Genomic DNA, 23660 nt, shown 5'->3' on the forward strand with positions numbered 1-23660 from the left:
TCTCTTTGTTTCTGTCTTAATTTCTATTTATTACTTAAAGAGAAAGTCTATTTCTTTAGACATTTAAAGAGAACATAAGAAATAAGTAATATGCTATTATTCAAATTGGTCAATCCAATATTTCATGTATTTATATTTACTGTAATCTATCAGGCAATTTGATATCCTTAGGATGTTTGTTAAAAATATAGGTTGTTTATGCACATTTTGACACTTACCTATTTTTACCACACCACATATATAACAATTGCAGGTTTACCTTCATTCTATAAAAAGAAAAAAATGTATGACTCATGTCAGGTAGAATATGGACGGTTCACTTTTTATTTTTATAATTTTTTATTTTGTTAACCATTTCCTAGCCTCAAAAAATTCTGAGATGACCCTTTTTTCAAGCTTTATGGCAACTGTTAAAGTTCAGGTTTGAATTGATCCACCACATGCCCATGAAATTTAGCATTTTGATTCTCTATAACTCTTGTCCGACAGAGTGTGGAGTAAATGAGATATTGACACCAGCGGAAACTTTGTGTGTGGGAATATAAAACACCATCTGACCATTGGCTATCTTTTTTCTGATGTCACCTCTCTGAGGCCACTCATACATTTCAACAAGTCCCTCTTAGTCTCAAAGCAGAGTTCAAAGGCCAGGATGTCTTAGCTGTGTTTCTGACCAAGCTTGTCCTCCGGCTGGTGAAAATTCAAGGAACAGACACAGGTATTATCAGCCAGTGTGGGCATGTAACTCATGCCTCTGTTGTCACACTGTTGAGCAAAAAGGGATAAAGAATTTGCTACGGGGAAGCTATTTGGAAAGCTCTGTAGAAGCTTGGGAGGGTTTGAGATTGTTGCAGGAAAAAACTTGGGGTCCATATTAATTAATATCTCATGTTAACTTATTCTATAGGTGAAGACAAGAATGGAGGAGAGTGAGTTGAAATATTTACTATGCAGAATATAATTTTTTAAAAATCCTCAAATATTTTGGGGAATAGGTAATTCTTTTTTAGGTAATATAAACCTGTGTGCATTTATTTTTTTCTTTCCCCTCTATGGGTGCCACCTAACTGGCTAACAATGAATTATGCAAAGCTTAAATTCCCTTATTCTAGGAGTACCTGTTGTGGCGCAGTGGTTAACAAATACGACTAGGAACGATGAGGTTGCAGGTTTGATCCCTGGCCTTGCTCAGTGGGTTAAGGATCTGGTGTTGCCATGAGCTGTGGTGTAGGTTGCAGATGTGGCTCGGATCTGCTGTGGCCCTGGCGTAGGCTGGCAGCTACAGGTCCGATTAGATCCCTAGTCTGGGAACCTCCATATGCCGCAGGAAGCAGCCCTAAAAAAGACCAAAAAAAAAAAAAAAATTCCCTTATTCTAAAGTAAAATACAATGGACAAAATTTAGTGGTTGGATAATATGATTATTTTACTATTAAAATAAATCCAGTTTTATATCACTAATGTGTTTTCTTGTTATTTTGGTATATAGTTATTCAAATAAAAAGTAACCAAACAGGAGTTCCCGTAGTGGTGCAACAGAAAGGAATCCAACTAGAAACCATGGGGTTGAGGGTTTGATCCCTGGACTAGCTCAGTGGGTTAAAGATCTGGCATTGCCATGAGCTGTGGTGTAAGTTGCAGATGCAGCTCGCATCTGGCATTGCTGTGGCTCTGGTGTATGTTGGCAGCTGTGGCTTCGATTAGACTCCTAACCTAGGAACCTCCATATGCCACGGGTGCGGTCATAAAAAGCAAAAAAAAAAAAAAAAAAACCGGGATTCCCTCCTTCTTAAAAATATTTCTAGAAATACTTAAAAAAAAAAGTAACCAAAGAAAGATCAGTGAGCTAAGAAAATATGCCCTTAAAATAATATTTGCCTTTTAATTTGACACTGTGGAAAAAAGAATATTTATTGAGAAACAAATGATAGTCTATTTATATATTTTATCATTATTTGATGATTGTTCATGTCCTCAAATCATAAAGTAAATGGTGAAATACGATATTTTAAGAATTAAGAATAAAATCTATTTAGAAAGACCAATTACCTGGTTCTTTTATAGAGTTGTCAAAAAACCCCTTATTTTGTGGAAGATGTTTCTACACTTTAGTCATTATTTATTTATTAATATTTCTAGGGAAGAGAGATATTATTATGTATTTTTTGTGGAAGTGTTGTTTAAGTTAAGCGTAGATGAAGGATCATATTTTTGGATAAATATAAGTAAACTATACAATATACATATTTGAACTAAATATGCATATAAATATATAAAATAGATATCTTTTTGCATATATTGCATATAAAATATATATCTTAATATGTATTTTCTATATTTATTTGAACTAGATACTATTACTTGCTACATGTCTGGCCTTGGAAATATTATTTGTACTGTTTGAGGCTCAATTTACCTTGTCTATAAATCAAGAAAATAAAATCATCACTGTGCAATGTTGTTAGAATTAAAAGTTAAGCCTTCCCTGTTTGATATTTCTTCCTAAACTGGCTTCCCTTGAATCCCATGCTTTCTACATTTTTCTCAGATTGTAAGAGAGGAGTCAGGAATCCAGTGACCATAAAGCTCATGGGATAATATGAACGACTGAAGACAGTATGGCAGTTGGAGGAGTCTGTCAAATTTGAGTGCCTGTGTCTGTCCTAAAGGGATGCTACTCTCTTCAGTGTCAGAGTATAGTTGTCATTTGGGCATAACACAAGCCATAAGAGACCCAGTACAAATTCTCAGGAGAAGCTCTCAATCTAGATTTTTCTGTTAGTATGACATATACTAATTCCTAAACTTTCACAATGAATTCAGTTATTTTAAAAACAGTAAAAGCTTAACATGACAGGTCCATGAACTGTAATGGATTATCATTTCATGGTGTGGAACCTTTGTTGTGTCAACACAATGAGAAGTTTTAAAACTATCTTTTCCTGATATTTTCAGATAAATAATCGCTTTAAATCACTTCTTTCAGATGACGATATTTATCATTCATTAGCTCTCTTTATTATGTCATGATGAATGTGGCCATTTTTCAGTGTTATTAATTATGGCTTATTCAACATTGCCAAGGATTCTTGTTGTATTCTTTGCCTCCACCCTTCAGATATGAACAAGGAGAAAGTGATCTACATGGAACCCAAAGTCCTGTTTGAAAAGCAATGGAAGGAAAAAAGGCATCGAACTAACAGAAGGAGAAGTAAATATTTTTTCAGCTTGTTTTCCTGTTTTCTGAAAATATACCATTAAGTAAAAAGAAAATGATATCCTGATAATTGTGTCCATGTATATTTGATATTATATACCTGGTTCTTTATGTACTGATGAGTATATTTAAATGTACTATTCAATGAGATTTGTGGTCTCAGTGAATAGTGATGTTAATTTTATTTATTTTTATTTTTTTATTTTTTTTTTTGGTTTTTTATTTTTATTTTTTTTTTTTGGTCTTTTTTGTCTTTTTAGGGCTGCATCCACTACATATGCAGGTTCCCAGGCTAGGGATCTAATTGGAGCTACAGCTGCCGGCCTACACCACAGCTCACGGCAACGTGGGATCCTTAACCCACCGAGCGAGGCCACAGACCAAACCCGCAACCTCATATGGTTCCTAGTCGGATTCGTTTCCACTGTGCCACGACAGGAACTCCAAGTGATGTTAATTTTAAACTCCAGAACAAATTTACATTTTGTTCTAATTCTGTGGGTGTTTCTACACTTGATGCTTATTATATATATTGTGCTTATTTATTCTATACAGACTTTCCATGGCATACTATTGCAATAGTCCTGGGAATTGTATGCTTTTTTCTCCTACTGACAACCACAGTCTTAGGATATACATGTAAGTATCAGATATATACATTTCTTCGAGAACAACGAGCCAGGATGAAAAATGAGATAGGATAGCTACTGAACTTCTACATATATAAAGTTCTATAGAAATGTTGGGAATCTCGGTGTTCCTGCTCTAGTGCAGCAGGTTAAACTCTGGTGTTGTCTCTGTGTTGGCCCAGGTTTGATCCCCCAACCGACACACACAGTGAGTTAAGGATCTGGCATTGCCACATTTGTGGTGTAGGTTGCAGTTGTGGCTTGGATTGAATCCCTGACCTGGAAATTCCTTATGCCTTGGGTGTGGACACATACACAAAAATGTTGGGAATCATGATGCTGTTGACAATAATGTTGATGACAGTTTTACCTTGCTATCACTTAGTTTTTATGTCACACAAAATAGTATGTTAAATGTAATTGCACAAAATTTTGCTGATGATACAGCGCTGCTTACATATATATTTGAACTTATTGTTCAAGTAGGATGGGGTTTTCCGTAGGACCAGAGAATTGGGAAAATCTTCATTTGAATATTACATTCCTTCTCATAGTGTAATATTGCTTAAATCAAAGGAAAATAAATGATCTATTTTTTATGTGATTAAATGTTAATAGTTTTTATATAGTTCATTTAAATTTTTAAAAGATTTGTATACACTTACTTTCAATATCTTTTTCCTAATGAATATTAATTCTTTGGTTCATTTGTATTTTTTGACTGTGCCCAGGGCATGCAGAAGTTCCCGGGCCAGGGATCAAACTTGTGCCACAGTAGTGACCTGAGTCACAGCAGTGACAATACTGGATCCTTAAATGTTAGGCTTCCAGGCAACTCCTGATTCACTTATTTAACACAAAACTTTGAGTATATTTTATGGCTCAGGAAGTATATATGGCACCAAAGACACAGAAATTTAAAAAATGTCATCTGTCAATGAGCTCACTCAGTTTAAGGAAAATAGTTTTAAGTGGACTAGTGTTTAAAATAAAATATAATAAAATATTATTGGTGTAGGATAATGGCATTAAGATATCAGATTAATGGCATATAGCATGCTGAGGTCAGGAAAGCACTCCTTTAGGAGATAATAATTGACAACATGCAGGGGGCAGATAGGAACTCATTAGAAAGGTTAGAGAAGAGAAGACTCATCCAGGAGAAAGTAATATGAAAAAAGGACAGATTTACATGTTAGAAGAATTACCATATTTGGGCAACTTTAAAAAGTGGCTAGAAATAAGTTTGGCTAGGTATGTAACTTCATGAAAATCTTTTGTACCATGTTAAGAAACTTTAAATTTGCCCTAAAAACAGAAATAATGGCAATATTTTACATGAGGGAAAAACATAACTCACATCACATGAGCAGATATGGATTCTGGAAAGGTCAGTGTGAGTAGACTGGAAAGTGAGTGGAGGGATGACATAGGAGATTGTTTTAGGAACCAGAGTTAGAGACAAGGACTGTATGAACAAGTGTTGAGAAAGAAGCAATGAAGTGTAGGTGATACATAGGAGAAATATTTAAGATGTGGAATTGCTAGGATATGCATTTGACTGAATGGGTGAAAGAGAGAAAGGAATTGGTGATGCCATTTGGTATCAGCCTTAAACACTTTGACGAATATGTTCTAGCAAATGTGGTAGAAAACACAAGAACATTAGGCTATTGTTTGTTTGTTTTGGTGTGTTTGTTTTTTAATAATGGTAAAAATTTGGGTTCTGTGGCATATCAGTGTTGGTGACCAGAAAGAATTAGATTGGTTGTGTCTCCAGAGTGCTTTAGAAAGTAGACATAGACCATCAGCATATGTATGATAGGATTAAATGTCTGGGGATCAAGAGCAATACCTAGATTAGAGATATGAATCGCAGGTTCAATGATTAATGTAACAAGTATTTGAAAACATGATAGAAGATAGTAGAAGTCAGACCATGTAAAAGCTTGTAAAACCAGAGTGAATAGATTATGTTAGAAGAGAAGGGGTCAAGAGAATGATTGTTAGGATAAATCAACATTTAGAAGTCGGTGGAAGATGAGTAAACAGTGAAAAAAAATGATGCTTTGGTTAGACAAATAAGCAGAGGTCCAAAACAGTATGCCAAAATAGAGGGTAGGCTAAAGATAACTAATGGTTCCAAAGAGCACAGGAAGCTCAAGTGATATAATGGCCCAAGGTATTATTAAGTTTGTCAAGAGAGAGACTATTAATGATGTTTGCTAAAGTAGATTTAGTGGAATGATGGATATGGTCAAATCCAGGTTACAGAGGCTAAAAGTTTTTCAAAGATTAGGAAGCAGAGACAGTACATCCTGAAAGTAATTTTTTAAATGATGGCTGGACAAAAAACTTTACCAAGTGTTTAAAGTAGGTGGGTCCACAAGATCTCTCATACATTGTTGAAGGATGTATAAATTGATACAACTACTTCATTAGGTGTGATCTTCCCAAGCTGAACATGATTCAGCGACTCTAATGATAGATAGATATCCTACAGAAATATTCGTACAGGAGTTCCCATCGGGGCGCAGCAGAAATGAATCTGACTAGTATCCATGGGGACGCAGGTTTGATCCCTGGCTTTGCTCAGTGGGTTAAGAATCCCACATTGCTGTGGCTGTGGTGTAGGCCAGCAGCTACAGCTCCAATTCAGCCCCTACCCTGGGAACCTCCATATGCTGTGGGTGCGGCCCTAAAAAGCAAAAAAAAAAAAAAAAAAAAAAAAATCATGTACATGTACAAGTATACACATTTACACAATAGCAATAGCAGCACTGTTCACAATATCAAACACCTCAGAACTACCCAGATGGCTATCAGTGGGAGAGTAAATGCAATCTCTATGATTTACTCACAAACTGGAATTTACATAACTGACAAAACAAATGAACTATAATGGTGTCCAGTAATGTGAATGAAACTTAGCAAGATAATATGAATTTTAAAACCGTAAGTTCCAAAACTTTCTGCACACTATGATGCCTTTTAACAGGTTAAGAAGATAAAAACACATAAAATAAATAGCACACTTTTAGGAATTGTATTCAGGAAATACATAAAGAGGTAATACAATTACAGATTAAAATATATCAAAGGAATAATTGCTGTGGAATTCAGTTGCACTGTTTGAAAGAGGTCCGGAGGATGAAATGGTATGAAATATAAAATTATATAAATGTAATGGCTAAAGTCCTAGCTAGGGTTTGGGGTAACTGACAAATTGATTAATAAACTAAATGAAAAAATTCTTGAAGCAATGTTGAGAGTGTCTCATGAAGGAAGGATAATGATAGTATTTTTCTGGAAATCAGGGTCTAAAGTTTACAAAGCAATGATTCTGTTATAAAAGATATGAAGAGAAAAGATGGGGATTTTTGTGGAAAAGGTGACTTGATCACATGAAAGAGAAGAGAAACATGAAAAGGAAACATGTTGAGGATTCAGCTGAGATATAAATTAGAGATCATAATTACTGACCATCCAGTAGGCATGAAATCTAGACTAGGGGTCAGAGTTTCTGACTTGTTAAGGGGGAAGCAATTTTTTTTTTTGCTGAGATAGATTGATGGATACCTGTGTATTTATAAAAAGAGAAGCAAGAAGATGAGGTGTACTTATGTTTGAAGGCGACTGTTTCTGTGTGAAATAGCAGATGAGGCCATGTGCTGAGAGGAAGAATTAGGATAATTTAGGAAAAGATTAAATAGCTATAGAATTGAGAAGCAGATGCAACTCAGGATGCATAAAGTGCAGTATTGGAGGGTAAAATGATGATGAGAAACATAAATATTGATCAGCATTAATCTGTATCTGAAGAGATTTGTGACTTTTTATCATCTGACTTTCAGAAGCTTGTGTGGAGGCGATGAGATGGTGAGTGGTATTTTTCAGAGTTGGCTATTTTCAGCTGAGCCTAAAGACTATGTTACAAGATTGTTGGAAGTCCTGCCCAAATTAGTTCTCCACTGTGTGGCCTAGGATAGACAAAAAGGAAATGAAGAAGGAGCTGATTAGTCAGCAGAAATGGTAGTATTTAGAAAGCAGAGGTCTTGGTGTGTCTTGTAACTCAAGTGCAGAATATAAACACTGGCATGGATTGTCGAGTTAAATCAAGTTAGAGCAAGAGTAATATTTACTGTAACTGAGGACATAAATAGACTGTGCAATTGATGTTGTTAGGTTTTTACGAGTAGACATTGAATTTGGCTGAATGATAGTGAGTGATAGCACAATTTGAAATGAAGATTCTCAATTGGGTAACAAATTCTCCATGTATTTTGAAACAATATCCATACATGTAAAGAGAAAGTGCTATATGATATCACTTGCATGTAGAATCAAAAACATAGCACAAATTATCCTATCTGCAAAACAGAGACAGATCAGGGACACAGAGAGCAGACTTGTGCTTGCCAGCGGGGAGGGGGTAGTGAGTGGGCTGGATGGGGGGTTTGGGGTTAGTAGATGCAAACTACTATATTTAGAATGGATAAGCAATGAGATCCTACGATACAGCACAGGGAGCATTGTCCAGTCTTTTGGGGTAGAAAATGATGGAAGATAGTATGAGAAAAGTAATGTGTATATGTGTAGGACTGGGTCATACAGCAGAAGTTGACACAACACTGTAAATTAACTGTATTCTACGAAAAAAAAAACAGCCATGCACTTCATGGTTTTGTATTTTTTATTTATGAGTTTTTGGAAGATATTTCTATTTTTCTCAGAGATTTTTAACTTTCTTTTTGCACATTAGAAGGAGCCCTCTGAGTTCTTTTTGTATGTGTATTCGATGAATCCATTATAAACTTGTAGTAAAAAGAGCCAAATCCCTCTGGATTAACTCTAAATGCAAATACTGAATGCTAAATAAAATAGTGACTACTAAATTTTACAAACTTTGAAATCTTTATTTGAAGAGTTGATGGCATAAAATCCAGTTAGTATATTCCTATTTCCAGTTTATATTTTTTGCTTTATAAATGTTGATTACTATTTTGCACTTTTAAAAATAATTATAGCAAGTTATGGTTTTATATAAAAACCCATATTGTGTTCTGACACTTCAAAATTTTTAATGTTACATTTTCTTTGTACTTTCAATTTAGTCAACGTCATTTATTTTGTTATTTAGAATTAGAGTAAAAGATCATAATAAAGTGATTTATTAAAGCATTTCATGATCTTAATTTTATAATGTGGATTGAAGATTTTCAGTCTAGGGGGAAAAATATGGAGTGCACAAAAGAAAGAAATACTTCTGGTACAGAACCCTCAGTTTTACAGCCTTTTATAGGTAAGTACTAAATATTTAGGCTGAGAGCTGACAGATTTTTTTTTCATGGAATTATCCCCTCTGTGCCCTTTTAATATGTAATTTTAATACTTCACATTGAACTTTCTTAGGACCTTTAGTTTTGTTCACTTTCTCATCACATCAATTTTATTTATTATAGGTAATTGAACACTTGACATTTACAAAGTAAGAAGCCCCAAATATATTTTTATATTGATTTGATTGAGTAGTTTGTGCTTATGGTTGAATTTTTCCCAATAGAGATCCCTTGGAATTAATACTATTTCCATGTATTTACTTTGATGGGTTTCTCCTTGCAGGAAGATCTGCTCCATTTAGCTGCAGTTTATTTGTACTTGAGAAGTCAAGATTTCTCAGTCTTAACAATGGGTTTGGGTCTGCCAAAGATAGTCTCTTACCTACAGAGCTTGGTAGAAGAGCTATCCCTAACATAGGACTTTTGGGATGTAGGGAGATCATCCATTCTCTGTGCATTCAGTCTGAAGTAAGCAAAGAAGTATGCAAAAAGCACAAGTCTCTAAATGGTCTTGAGCTTGTGGATGATGGTGGTTTTTGTTTTCAAGATAAAGACTGTGGCACATGTCAAGGAAAATGGTTCTGCTGTGGAAAAGATTGTTACTATTTTTCAAAAGAAGAGAAAAGTTGGGATGAGAGTGCGAAGTTATGCCGAGTCCTGGGTTCTAGTCTCATAAAGATTGATGACCAAAAGGAGCAGGTATGTTTACATTATTAAACCTGAGGAAGTGCTTCAGGAGATGTTCATATGTCTTACATTAGTATAATTGGTCGGCTTTCCTTCAGTATTATTTGGCCAGTTTGGTTTGAAGCACTCATACATACTGGTGCAGGTATACCTGCAGAAGAGTGGACGAAGGTATAACAGAGACCTACAAGAACTGTTTTTTAAACCAAGACAAATAGCTTTCTGGTGTGTGTGGATGCCGTAGGATGGTTTTCAGTCTTCTGACAATATGCATTGCATCGTTACATTTTAGTATACACTAGACTATTCAGTATTTAGCCTCTCGGAATTAAACAGGGCAAGAGAAAAACTGCTTTCAATGGTACGAACAGTCTGCAGGAGACAACATGTCATTGTATTGAGTCCTCTTCTCCCACCATCAATATTTGGGAGGGATGGCATTTCTAACGGAAGATGAATTTTTCACTTTCATGGCCATGGAAAATATAGAATGAAAAATAAAGAGTGAATTTAGTTGGAATGATTTCTCAAAAATGATTTTTTGTTTTACTCATAATCCTGAATGACAAAGGAAGCTTCTCTTTCCTGGAAGAGAAAAACTATATTACATTTGCTGTTACTTATAAGATTTGGGAGTATAAATCCTATCGAGCAGATTCTGTACATTTCCTTGTAAGGATGCAATTTAGGCACTGAACTTCACTTATAATATTTAGTCCTAGCAATGTTATTTCTATTAGTGTCTTATGAAGTATGGGTTAAAAGCCTTATTTTTTTGTGTATGGAATTCTTATATCCTTAAAACAACAATATGAATGAATGACTCTTTATTATAAAAATGAGTGAACTAAGTAATGGAAGTCAAAGAAATATAAAAATCCAGTTACAGACTATAAGTACCTTGATCAACTTAAACCTCAGTTGTGATCAATCAATTTCTAAATGATATGTTTTGTTCTACAATCAGAAAATGAACTCTATTTATAATTCTTTTTTTTAAATGTTCTCTAGTTTTCCTCCTGCCATTGATGTTTCTGGACTTTGAAGTTTCAATGACACTGCTTATACTGATACACTGATCATCTCCATATTTCCAGAACTATTCTAGCTCTTTTGAAATTTCTTAAAGCTTTTAATGTTGATTAGAGTAAAAGCTATGTTTCATACTCTGTTACCTCATTTAATGATAGTTTTCCTGTCAGTATCTAAAACTGCACACTGTGCACTATGCAAACCCTGTGCCAGTGTTTGTCCTAGAACAGCAGTACTTTCACACAAATGGCTTAGGATTTTCAATCTTTCCTGCTTTACACAACATAAGAGTGTAATTAGAGAAGTTACTTAAGTCCACTGGTATTTGAAAATAGAGACTGACTTTTATACAATTGCATATGTCCTTAACATCTAGCAAAAGTACATAAATGAAAGAATTAATGGACATTTAATTTTAGTGCTTTTTCAGAGACCTAGAAATGATAAAGTATATTTTTGACATACTTCTATAATACCCATACATTTTTACAGGTATTAAAAATAAACTATTATGATTTTCCTTTTATACAATTTAATTATGATGTAAAAACACTGATGTGTTTTTGTGTCTGTGTGTGTGAGAGAGAGAGAGACAAATACAGAGACATTGCTTTTAGGAAAGAGTATTAATTTATTACTTCACTTTTGCATCCATATGAAAATATTTGAGTAAATTATACCAACTGGAATAATTATTACAAATAATTATCAATGTTTTTATTTTAAAGATGTTTCAAACACTTTGAATGCATTATTTCAACGTACAAAATCTTCAAAACAGAGAATATAGTTCCCATTTTATAGACAAGGAAAATGTTGAAGAAAATTTATTTGCCAAAATTTACATGCAAGTAAATGGATGGATCTATCTTAAAATCTGAATTGATAGTTTCTTCATTTTTCACTGGTATATAATAATCCATAGTGTAGATAATACTTTATCCACAGTCAGGATAACGGGAATTTGGGTAGTTTCTAGTTTTTGTTATTCATTAAATATTTCTAGACACTTCTTTTTGCAAGATTTTCCTCTGTTCCCTATCTTTTCTTTATCACAAATCTCCCTAGGAGTGGAATCATTGGGTAACTGGGTATGTAGAAACTGCATTTTACATGATCCAAATTATTTTTCAATATAACTTTAGCAACAGTTTAAAAAATATCTTTGGTTTTTACCATCCCACATACTCGGTGTTATTTTTATTAATTTTTGCCAGTTGAATATCTGTAAATATATCTTTGTAGGCTTTTTTGTGTGTGTGTGTCTTTTTAGGGCCACACCCATGGCAAATGGAGGTTCCCAGGCTAGGGGTCGATCAGAGCTACAGCTGCCGGCCTACGCCAGAGCCACAGCCATGCCAGATCTGAGCCACATCTGCGACCTACACCACAGCTCACAGCAACACCGGCTCCTTAACCCACTGAGCAAAGCCACGGATTGAACCCTCAACCTCATGGTTCCTAGTCGGATTCGTTTCTGCTGCACCATGAGGGGAACTCCTCTTTGTAGTTTTGATTTGTATTTCTCAGCTCTCCATTGAGCTTGCTGTCTTTCTATATGTATTGGTTATGTATTTTATTTCTTTGAAATATGTTCTTAATTTTTGCTTTTTTTTTCCTTTCTTATTGGATAATTTTCTTTCCTTCTTGAATTACAGGGATATTTTATTTGTTCTTTAACCTAAATTGCTGCAAATACCCCCAGATTTGAGCCTTGTCTTTTCACATTCTTTAAGGTATCTTTTGATGACAAGAAGTTCTAGGTCTAGACCAGTCATATTTACCTATGTATCCTGCTACACATGGGGAGTTTTTAAAAGTTCATCATGTTCCTTCCTTGATATCTTTCACCCAGACACAAAGAATTGAGTGATTAATTCATGACACATTTCTGCTTCCATTTTTTTTTCTCCACATGATGGAGCAATTAATCCTTATTCTATTTATCATAGAGCCATTTGAAGATAAATGTGTCCAGTATTTTATGAGTCCTCTGTAGTAAAGTGTTATCATTGATATTATGAATAATGCTAGTGATTCTAATTTTCACACAGCTCTTCATTCAGTCAAAAATAAACTACAATCACTGGGTTGGATTACGTAGAAAAGGAGCTAATCACCCCTGGAAATGGCAGGATGGCTCATCGCTTTCCAAAAATCTGTAAGTTTTCATTTCATATTCTCCCCCCTTTCTTTTATTCTCTGTAGCTAATTCATAGATTGTAGGTCAAGAGCAGGAAATGGTCCTTGGGGACTTAGAGAACATCTTTCATTCCATTTGATCTCACTTCTCTCAGATAGGCAATCAATTGCAAATATCAGAACTGAGGACATTATTTCTTTCCATGTTCTTTAATTGAGGGTTTTTCCAAACACAGTAAAATAATATTTTGCTTTTGTATTTTTCTCTTGTATATTCTCTGATGCTAATTGTGTTTACAGGTTGGGTGAAAAGGTGAAAATAAAATGGGGAAAGAAAAGTTGTATGTAAACTTAGCCCATCCTCTCAAAGAAATTTATAGCCAATTATTTGGTATCATTTAAAAAGTTAAAAAAAAATCCACCTCTAAATAAATGATTTTGTAATCTTGAATCACTAATGTGCTAATTAATATCTTTCATGCCATTATTTTTCATAAATCCACAAAATTCCTGGTAATCCTTTCTCAGCATAGATTTGTTGGTTGATGTCTGGGAAACCAGTTTAGAAAATAAAGAAAAATTGGAATTCCCGTCATGGTGCAGTGGTTAACGAATCCGACTAGGACCCATGAGGTTGCGGGTTCGATCCCTGGCCTTGCTCAGTTCGTTAAGGATTCGGCGTTGCCGTGAGCTGTGATGTAGGTCGCAGACGCAGCTCGGATCCCGCGTTGCTGTGGCTGTGGCTGTGGCTGGCAGCGGCTCTGATTCGACCCCTAGCCTGGGAACCTCCATATGCCATGGGAGCGGCCCTAGAAAAGGCAAAGACCAAAAAAAAAAAAAAAAAAAAAAAAAAGAAAAAAAGAAAAAGAAAATAAAGAAAAATTACCTCATCATTACAGCTAAATAACATGGGGGACAGTATAAAAAGACCATTTAACATGATGTATTGATTACCCACAACCCATCATGTACTGTTTTAGCCATCAAAGCTATAGTAATACATAAAACATGCAAAAATATCCTACTTTTATGGAACTTATGTTTTAATGCAGGGGTGATAGTGGCAGCATGAATGAGTGACAATAAATCAAATATGCCAAGTAAATTACATAGCATATTAGAGGATGATAAACACTGTGGAGTGATACGCCCTCCAATGCATTCTGCTATATTCCAAAGTCCCTCTTTGCATATGTAGGTAAAAAGAAGGGATTTAATTGTGCTAAATAGGGTGATCAGGGACAACCTTCTTGAGAAATGATGTTGGTACGATATCTTGAATGAGCAAGCTATGTGGGTTGCCTGATGGGAGAGCACCTTTATGTAAAAACCCTGACGTGGGAGTGAATTTAACGTGCATGGGGAAATAGCAAGGAGTCCTGTGAGGCTGGAGCGAAGTGAGCGGAGGTGGAGGGGGAGAGAAGTAGATCAGAGAGGTAATTAGGGTGAGAGCATGTGGGACATCAGAAGTCACAGACTTTGATTTTTTTCACTAGGGTAATGAGAAGCTACTGGACAGCTTTGAGCATAGGAGTGACAAAATCAGGCTTCTTGTTTTAGAAACTCACTTTGGGCACTTGCTGATATTAGATTGTGTGTGTGTGTGCATGAGTGCTTGTGTAAGTATGTATGTGTTGGGGGGAAGGGTAGTATAAATAGGTATTCAGGAAATCTATTGTGACCCAGGTGAGAGATGATGGTGGCTTGATGAAGATTGATAAAGTCAGTCTGGTGAAACGTGGCCAGATTCTAGCTATAGTTCAAAGGTGTGCGAGAGACAGGGAAGTCGGAGTGGTTCCAAGGCTTTTAGCCAGCAGTTGTTCGAATAGTGTTGCCATTAATTCTGATGGGGCATAACCAGGATTCAATTTTAGGTATAAGTTAGATAAATAGAATAAACCTTTAGTTATCCACAGGATGTTACATGGGCATTTTGGTACATGATTATCAAGTTCAAATGAGAAGGCTATGCGTGCATCAGTGCAGAGACAGTGTTAATCCAATGAGGCTGCAGGTGGACTTTCAGGAATCTAAGTTCTGAGCCCTCAAATGTTTAGGATAATGGGGAGGTGAGGATAACCACAGAACATCACTGAGAAAAGAGTGTAAAAACATAGGAGGAAAACAATGAAAGAGCAGGTAGGATCATGGGATACAAGAAGCGTCATTGAAATAATAAGCAGAATTTGAAAAGCTGGTGACTTCTCACTGATAATTTTGTTGTTCCTTGATTTTATTACTTAATATCAGTTAGATTCATGAACATTTGGAGAAAAATTAAAATTTAATTACATTTTCTTCTGTGTATTGTGGTCTAGACCCTAAAATTTAAAACCCATGTTTTCATTGCTCAGTTTTACAGAATTTTAATGCTTTACTTGGTATGGAAGACATTAGGGCCAGTGGGAAAAAGTGCACTCTCATCTTTCTTTCTTTTTGCTTTAAGTATAGTTGATACACTGTATTACGTTAATTCCAATGTACAACATAGTAATTTGATGTTTATATACATTATGAATTGATCACCACATTAAGTCCTGTAACCATCTATCACCAACACAAAGTTATTGCAATATTATTGACTATATTCCTTGTGACTTGTTTTATAACTAGAAGTTTGTACCTTTTCACTCCCTTCATCTATTTTGACCAGCCACCCCCCACCACTCTCCTTTCTATCCAAACACCATTTTTTTTCTATGTGATTCTGAGTAATATTATACACACACCACATTATTTTAACCCATTTTCATTTATTGATGTACACTTCATCAATACAGGCTTCCATTTCTTGGCTATTGTAAATAATTGTAAATAATATTGTAAATAATGCTGCAATAAACATAGGGGTATACATATCTTTTGGAATTAGTTTTCATTTTCTTTGGATAAATACCCAGAACTAGTATTTTTTTTTTTCAGTCTTTTGTCTTTTTAGGGCTGCACCCCTGCACGTGGAGGTTCCCACGCTAGGGGTCTAATTGGAGCTATAGCTGCCAGCCTATGCCGCAGCCCCAACAATGCCTGATCTGAGCGGGTCTGCGACCTACACCACAGCTCACGGCAATGCCAGATCCTTAATCCACTGAGCGAGGCCAGGGATCGAACCTACAACCTCAGGGTTCCTAGTTGGATTTGTTTCCGCTGCACTACAATGGGAACTCCCAGAACTAGTATAGATAGATCATATCACTAGTGATATTCTTCATTTTTTGAGGAGGCTCCATACTGCTTTCCACAGTGGTTGTACCAATTTACATTTCTATCATCAAACACTGCATGAAGGTTTCCTTTTCTCTGCATCCTTGCCAATACTTGTTTTTTTCCGTCTTTTTAATAATAGCTATTCTAACAGCTTAGGAAGTGACATCTCATTGTAGTTTTAATTTGCATTTCCCCAAGGATTAATGATATTGAACATAGATTCATGTGTCTGTTGGCCATCTGTATATCTTCCTTGGAAAAATGTCTATTCAGGTCCTTTGCCCATTTATCAATAGAATTTTTTTTGATATTGAGTTGTATGAGTTTATATATTTTGGATATTAACTCTGTATCAGATATATCATTTGCATATATCTTCTCCCCATTCAGAAGGTTGCCTTTTTCTGTCACTGTGCAAATGCTTTTACTCTGACATAGTCTGGTTTGTTTATTTTTGCTTTTGTTACCCTTGCCTGAGGAGACAGGGCTAAAAAAACATTGCTGAGACCAATGACCTATGTTTTCTTCTAGGAGTTTTATGTTTTCAGGTCTTACATTTAAGTCTTCAATCTATTTTGAGTTTATTTTGGTATATAGTGTGAGTTCATTTTCATTGTTTTGCATGTAGTTGCCCAGTTTTCCCAACATATTTATTGACAAGACTGTTTTTTTCCCCACTGTATACCCTTGGCTTCTTTGTCATTAATTAATTGGCAATATAACTGTGGTTATTTCCAGGCTTTCTATGTTGCTCCATTGATCTATGTGTCTGTTTTTATGCCAATACCATATAATTTTTATTACTATAGTTTTGTAATATATTTGAAATAGGGTGTGTGCTACCTCTAGTTTTGTTCTTTTCTCTTAAGATTGTTTTAGCTTTGGAGGGGCTCTGTTGGGATTCCACACCAATTTTAGAATTGTTTGTTCTAGTTCTGTGAAAAATTCCATTGGTATTTTAATCGCAATTGCATTGAATCTGCAGGTTGCTTTGGGTTGTATGGACATTTTAACAATAGCAGTTCTTCCAATTTATGAACACAGTACATCTTTTCATCTGTTTATGTTACTTTCAGTTTCTTTCATAAGTGCCTTATAGTTTTCAGTGTTAATGTCTTTTACCTTCTTGGTTAAGTTTATTCCTAGATATTTTACTCTTTTTTGATGTAAATGGGAGTCTTCTTAATTTCTCTTTATGATAGATTGCAATTAGTGTACAGATACAAAACAGATTTGTGTATATTAATTTTGTATCTTGAAAGATTACTGAACTCATTTATTAGTTCTAAGAGTTCTTTTGTGGAGTCTTTAGGGTTTTCTACATATAGCATCACATAGTGGCAGTTCTTCTTTTCCAATCTAGATGCTTTTAACATTTTCCTTGTTAATGCCTCTGAGTTCTGTGGCTTAGACTTTCAATATTATACTACAGAAGAGTGGTCATAGTGGGCATCCATGTCTTTTTCCTTATTTTAGAAGACCCCACTTGGTTGAGAGTTTTTATCATAAAAGGATATTGAATTTTGTCAAGTGCCTTTTCTGCATCTATCGAGATGCTCATGTGATTTTTATCCCTTGTTTTGTTAATTCGGTGTATCATTTTGATTGATTTATGGATATTGAACCACCTTGTTTTCTTGATATGATTTCAATCTTAAATTTATTGATACTTATTGTGTGGCCTAGTATCTGTTCTATCCTGAAAAATGTTTCAGGGAGTTCCCTTCATGGCTCAGTGGTTAACGAATCTGACTAGAAACCATGAGGTTGCGGGTTCGATCCCTGGCCTTGCTCAGTAGGTTAAGGATCTGGTGTTGCTGTGAGCTGTGGTGTAGGTTGCAGACACGGCTTGGATCCTGCATTGCTGTGGCTCTGGAGTAGGCCAGCAGCTACAGCTCCAATTCGACCCCTAACCTGGGAACCTCCACATGCCATGGGAGCGGCCCAAGAAATGGCAAAAGGACAAAAAAAAAAAAAAAAAAAATTTCCATGTGCACTTGAAAAGTGTGTATTCTCTGTTTTGGGATATAATTTGTGGTTTATGGCTTGCACTTCCTTATTTATTTGCTGTCTATAGGATCTGTCCACTTATATAAATCAGGTGTTGAAGTCCACTACTATTATTACATTACTGTCAATATCTCTCTTTATGTCTCTTAATATTTGCCCTCTGTACTTAGGTGTTCCTATGATGGGTGCATATATATTTACAAGTGTTGTGTCCTCTTGTTGGGTCATTCCTTTTATCATTATTTACTGTCTTTCTTTCTCTTTCATTACAGTCTGTTTCAAAGTCTAGTTTATCTGATATAAGTATTGCTATGCCAGTTTCATCTCTATTTACATGAGATATATTTTTTCATCCCCTTACTTCTAGTCTGTGTATCTTTAGGTCTGAAGTGAGTCTCTTGTAGGCACCATGGATGTGGGTCTTGTCCTTTTATTCATTTGGCCACCCATGACCTTAGATTGGAGCTGTTAGTCCAATTACATTTAAGTAATTATTGATACATAAATACATCTTGCCATTTCATTGATCACTTTCTGGTTGTTTTTGCTGTTATTCTCTGTTCCTTTCTCCTTTTCTTGTTCACCTCCCTTGTGATTTAATGATTTTCTTCAGTGTTATGTTTGTATTCCTTTCTTCTCATTTTTTATTTATCTGTTACAGGTTTCTGGTTTGTGGTTACCATGAGGTTTGTAGATAGCAACTGACATATATAGCAATCTATTTTAAGTTGGCGGTCATTTAATTTCAAGCACATTCTAAAGCCTTACCTTTTTACTACCCCCATTTAATAGTTCTGACATCAAACTTTTCATCTTTTAAATCTGTATATTACTTAAGTAGTTATTTTAGATATAAATGCTTTTAGTACTTTTGTCTTTTGTCTTTCAACCTTCATACTAGCTTTATAGGTGGCTGGTCCACTACTTTTACTGTATGTTTACCTTTATCAGTGAGATTTTTCTTTTATAATATTCTTGTTTCTTGCTATGCCCTTTTCCTTTTCATTTAAAGAAGACTCTTTAACCTTTCTTGTAAGGCTGGTTTGGTGGTGATAAATTCATTTAACCTTTACTTGTCTGAGAAGTTTTTTATTTCTCCTTCAGTTCTGAATGATTACCTTGTTGAGTTGAGTGTCCTAGATTGTAGGTTTTTCCCCTTTTAGCACATTAAATATCTCATGCTACTCACTCCTCACCTGCAAAGTTTCTGCACAAAAAAAAAAATCAACTGACAGCTTTATGAAAGTTCCCTTGTATATGACTTTTTTTTTTTTTCTCTTACCGCCTTTGGCATTCTCTCTTTAACTTTTGCCTTTTAATTATGTCTTAGTCTGAGTCTCTTTGGGTTTGTCTTGTTTGTGACTCTCTGTGATTCTCGGACTTGGATGGAAGTTTTTAGCCATTATGTATTCAAATAGTTTTTCTGTTCCTTTCTCTCCTCTTCTCTCTCTGGGACCCCTGTAATATGAATGTTAGTACACCTGACATAGTCCTAGAGTCCCTTAAATTGTCTTCATTTAAATTTTTTTCTGTTTTGCTGTTTTGATTGGGTGATTTCCACTACTATGCCTTTTAGATTGGCAATTATTTTCCTACACCTTCTAATCTGCTCTTGATTCCCTCTAGTGTATTTTTTATTTCCGTTATTTAGTTTTCTGTTCTGATTGGTTCTTTTTATGTTTTCTGTCTCTTTGTTGAAGTCCTCCTGAGTCCATCCATTCTTTTCCAGAGTTCAGCGAGCATCTTTATGACTTACTTTAAACCCTTTACTTAATAAATTATTGACTCCATTTTGCTTAGTTCTTTTTCTGAGATTTTGTTGTTGTTCTTTTATTCAGAAGGTGTTCCTTTGTCTCCTGTTTTTGTCTAACTCTGTATTTGTTTCCGTGTATTAGCTACACTAGCTATGTCTCCTGGTCTTTCAAGAGTGGCCTTTTATGTGGAATATGTGTTAGGGGCTCAGTGGCATAATCCACTCTGGTCGCCAGAACCAGGTGCTCCAGAGGTATCTCTTGTGTGGGCTGCAAGTGCCTTCATGCTGTGGTTGAGCTGTAATTTCTCTGGGTGCACTGATAGGTCAGGTTGGCTTGCAGCCCAGCTGGCTATGATGTCCAGCTGTAACTGCTGTGGATACAATGGTGGGCAGGGCTTGCCTCCAGCCTGGCTGTCTACAAGTCTGGCTGTGATTGCTAGGGGCATATTGGTTTGTATGTCTGGCCCCTAGATCAACAGCTGCTTTGAATTGGGCTGGTGCCAGCCAGATCAACCCTCCAGGTGGGGTGGGACATGCTCCCCAGAGTCACTTTCAAGGGGTGCCAGTGTTGACTAGGACCACCTGCTGCATTGGGGGGGAGAGTGGGAACTACTTTGGAGGGGAGCTACTTTTGGCTGGGGCCATCCACCAGGTGGCGTAGAGGGGTCTGCCATTGTAGGCAGGTTGGGATGGTCTGGTTTCAGGGAAATACTAAGGTGAGATGCAGTCATTAGCTAGGTTGATGGGGCGTGGCAGAAATGGTAACCATCAGTGTCAAGTTAGCTAAATAGAAGGAGAATAAGAAATAACAGTGTGGCCTTGTGCTTCTGTCCCTGGAGAAAGTTCCACCAGATCCTTGCCCCTTTAGCACATGACCTAAAATCAGTCAGTGACACAGGTGCTTTCCAAGCTCCTGTGTCTGTGCTGGTAATTGAAGCGAGTGAGTTTGTATGTGAGGAATTTGAGAAACAAGTCTTGGTTTCCCATAGTCTCCGGGACTTAAATCCCACTGGTTTTCAAAACCAGATTTTACAGGGGCTTAGCTTGCCAGAGCAGGTCCCTGGGGGCTGAATTCCTCCCCTCAGAGATGACTTCCCTGGTTGTGAGTCATGGCACTAGAAGTGTGAGTTCTGACTTTCAGCATCTCTGTCCCTCCTACCTGCCTTGATATGTCCTTTTATTTATATCCTTAGTTTTAGAAAATCTGCTCTAATTACTCCAGGTTGTTCTCAGAGATGGTTGTTCCATAGGTAGTTTTGTTGTGTCCATGGGAGGAGATGAGCTTAGGATCTTCCTACTTTGCTATCTTGATTCCAAAACCTATTCTCTCATTTTAAATGCAAATAAGCACCTTCTGTGTTCAAAGTGAGGATAGCATTGGAATCACATGTTCTCTGCATTAGTCTCATAGGCAACTGGAAATATTTTTTATATCTAGTTACACTGTACCACATAATAAATTTATTATATTTAATCACTTTCCAGAATTTTCAGAAGTCTCAGAAGAATTTTTCAAACTTACATATCTAATCTATTTATACATCCCATTCTATACTACCCTTTCTACCTATCTATAATTAACCGCTGGTGATATTTCTATAGTTTTAGACATAATTACACTTTATAATTTTACAGCTAAGTCTATCAAAAGATTTATATATCCATTGAGATAATTACACATGTTTTGAATTTGTGATAATTAATTTTTGCCTAAGGAATGACTTCCTAAAATAAACATGTTCTCTGACACAGGAATTTCCAAGAGAGTACATCTGATGCAAAATGTGGATCCCTCAAGTCACCAAATATTACTCCTGATATTTGCAGTAGAGAGTTTCGTTACATATGTGAAAAGGTGTTTACTTGCCTTAATAATTAAAAGAATTTCTATGATCGAAGTCTTAATATTTTAGTTCTTAAATAGATATTAGGAAAAACCTATATTACTCAACTGTGCATGATTTATGAAGGACTATGAACTCTCAGACATCCCTGAGAAAAGATAAACAGGAGGTTTAATATTTAGTAAATTTATGAATTCAAAAATTAAGTTTAGTTTTTTGGAAATTTCAAGAATCAATAAATCAGAGAATGTGAAGCAGTCTTTTAATAGAGTAAATATTTTAAGTTTGTATTTCTTCATCTTTAATTAAACACTTGAATAGGTAATTAATACATTTGCATGTTCAAAATATGAAGCATGAAATAATGAACAAAGTCTCTTTACTCATCTTATTTTCTATTTACCTAGTTCCCTTCTCAGAGGCAAATAGATAACTAGTTTCCTAGGTATTATTACAGATATATTCCAGGAAAACACAATTACATACCTGATATATGCTAAACCAGATGTTACATAGTTGTGATCAACAGTCCTGTTTCTTTATATTTTAATTTAAAAATTATCTTGTCAATTGTTTCAAAGAGCTTTTTCACTTTTTGTAAGCAGTTGCAAGTGTAACACTAAATGGATGTACCAAAATTTATTTAATGAGTTTATTTTAATGAATATTCAGGTCTGTCCCAGAATTTTGTAATTACATAAAAATTTGGCAATAAATAGAACTTAATAAAGGTTTATTTGCCATAGAATATATCTAAAGGGTAAATATCCATCAGTGCAACTTCTGTGTGAAAATTTATGTCTATTAAATTTTAATTGATATTTTTTGTTCAAATAGAAACTGAACATCCATCATATTGAAATAACAATGTTCAAGGGTGCCTGCCTCCTCACATCTTTACCACCCAGTGTGTTACCAATCTGTTTGACTTTGCCAATAAAATCTTTATTAATAAAAATGTTGTCTTGTGTTATTTAAGTTTATAATTCCTTATTATCCATGAATCTGAGATCTCTTTATGGTATTTCTTCTAAAACTACCTGTTCATTGTAGATTAATGTCATGAACATAATTTTAAGCAAAAGAAACCAGACACAAAATATTTCATCTTGGAAATTCCATTTTTTTATAAAAAGTGAAACCAGATCAATCTAATCTCTGATGTTGGAAATTAGGACAAGCATTATGCAATGTAGATGTATTCCCAGAAGGAGTAATAATGGAAATGAGTAATACCTTGATGAGAAGTCATTCCCAGAGACAATGTCCAAGGTGTATTTCTCAGGTAATGGTAACATCGTTCTTAATAATCTGCATGCTGGCCACATGGGTCTTGCATTTGCTTCCTGGGGCAGTCATAACAGAGTACCACAGCTTGGGTGTCTTAAAACAACAGAAATTTATTTTTTCATAGTTCTATAGGCTAGAAGTTCAAAATCACAGTTCACCAGAGCCGAGCTTTGTCTGAGACTCTGATTTAATCCTCCCTTGCCTCTTCCTAGTTTTGGGTGGGTATTGATACTCCTTGGCATTTCTTAGTTTGTCTCTGTATCACTCCAGTCTTTGACTCCGTCACCATGTTTTATTCTTTCTCTGGGTCACTTACAAATGTCCTTCTTTTTAGAAAGAGATTCATCATTTTATTAGGCTTCCTCTTAACGACATTGCAAAGATTCTATTTGCAAATAGATCGCTTTGACCTAATTTAACTTGATTACATCTGCAACCACTCTATTTCCAAAAAAGGTCATATTCGCAAGCATGGGAATTTAAACATATATTTTTGGTGACACATTTTTAACCC

The 23660-nt window shown here is 35.4% G+C and overlaps 1 protein-coding gene across 1 annotated transcript; it reads left to right on the forward strand.

The window, feature by feature from the left end:
- Positions 1–3032: 3032 nt before the first annotated feature.
- Positions 3033–22036, forward strand: LOC106507517 (natural killer cells antigen CD94). Its single transcript, XM_085024883.1, has 5 exons — positions 3033–3210; positions 3772–3855; positions 9732–9883; positions 12958–13064; positions 21765–22036. The coding sequence occupies exons 1-5, from the start codon at positions 3033–3035 to the stop codon at positions 21889–21891; spliced, it is 648 nt and encodes a 215-aa protein (XP_084881009.1). The 3' UTR covers positions 21892–22036.
- The last annotated feature ends 1624 nt before the right edge of the window (positions 22037–23660 follow it).

This window comes from Sus scrofa, chromosome 5 (assembly GCF_054392235.1).
Source record: "Sus scrofa isolate SSC_HxYL_T2T_F1_AM1 chromosome 5, Sscrofa_HxYL_maternal_Yorkshire_Landrace_v2.0, whole genome shotgun sequence".
Lineage (NCBI taxonomy): Eukaryota > Metazoa > Chordata > Mammalia > Artiodactyla > Suidae > Sus > Sus scrofa.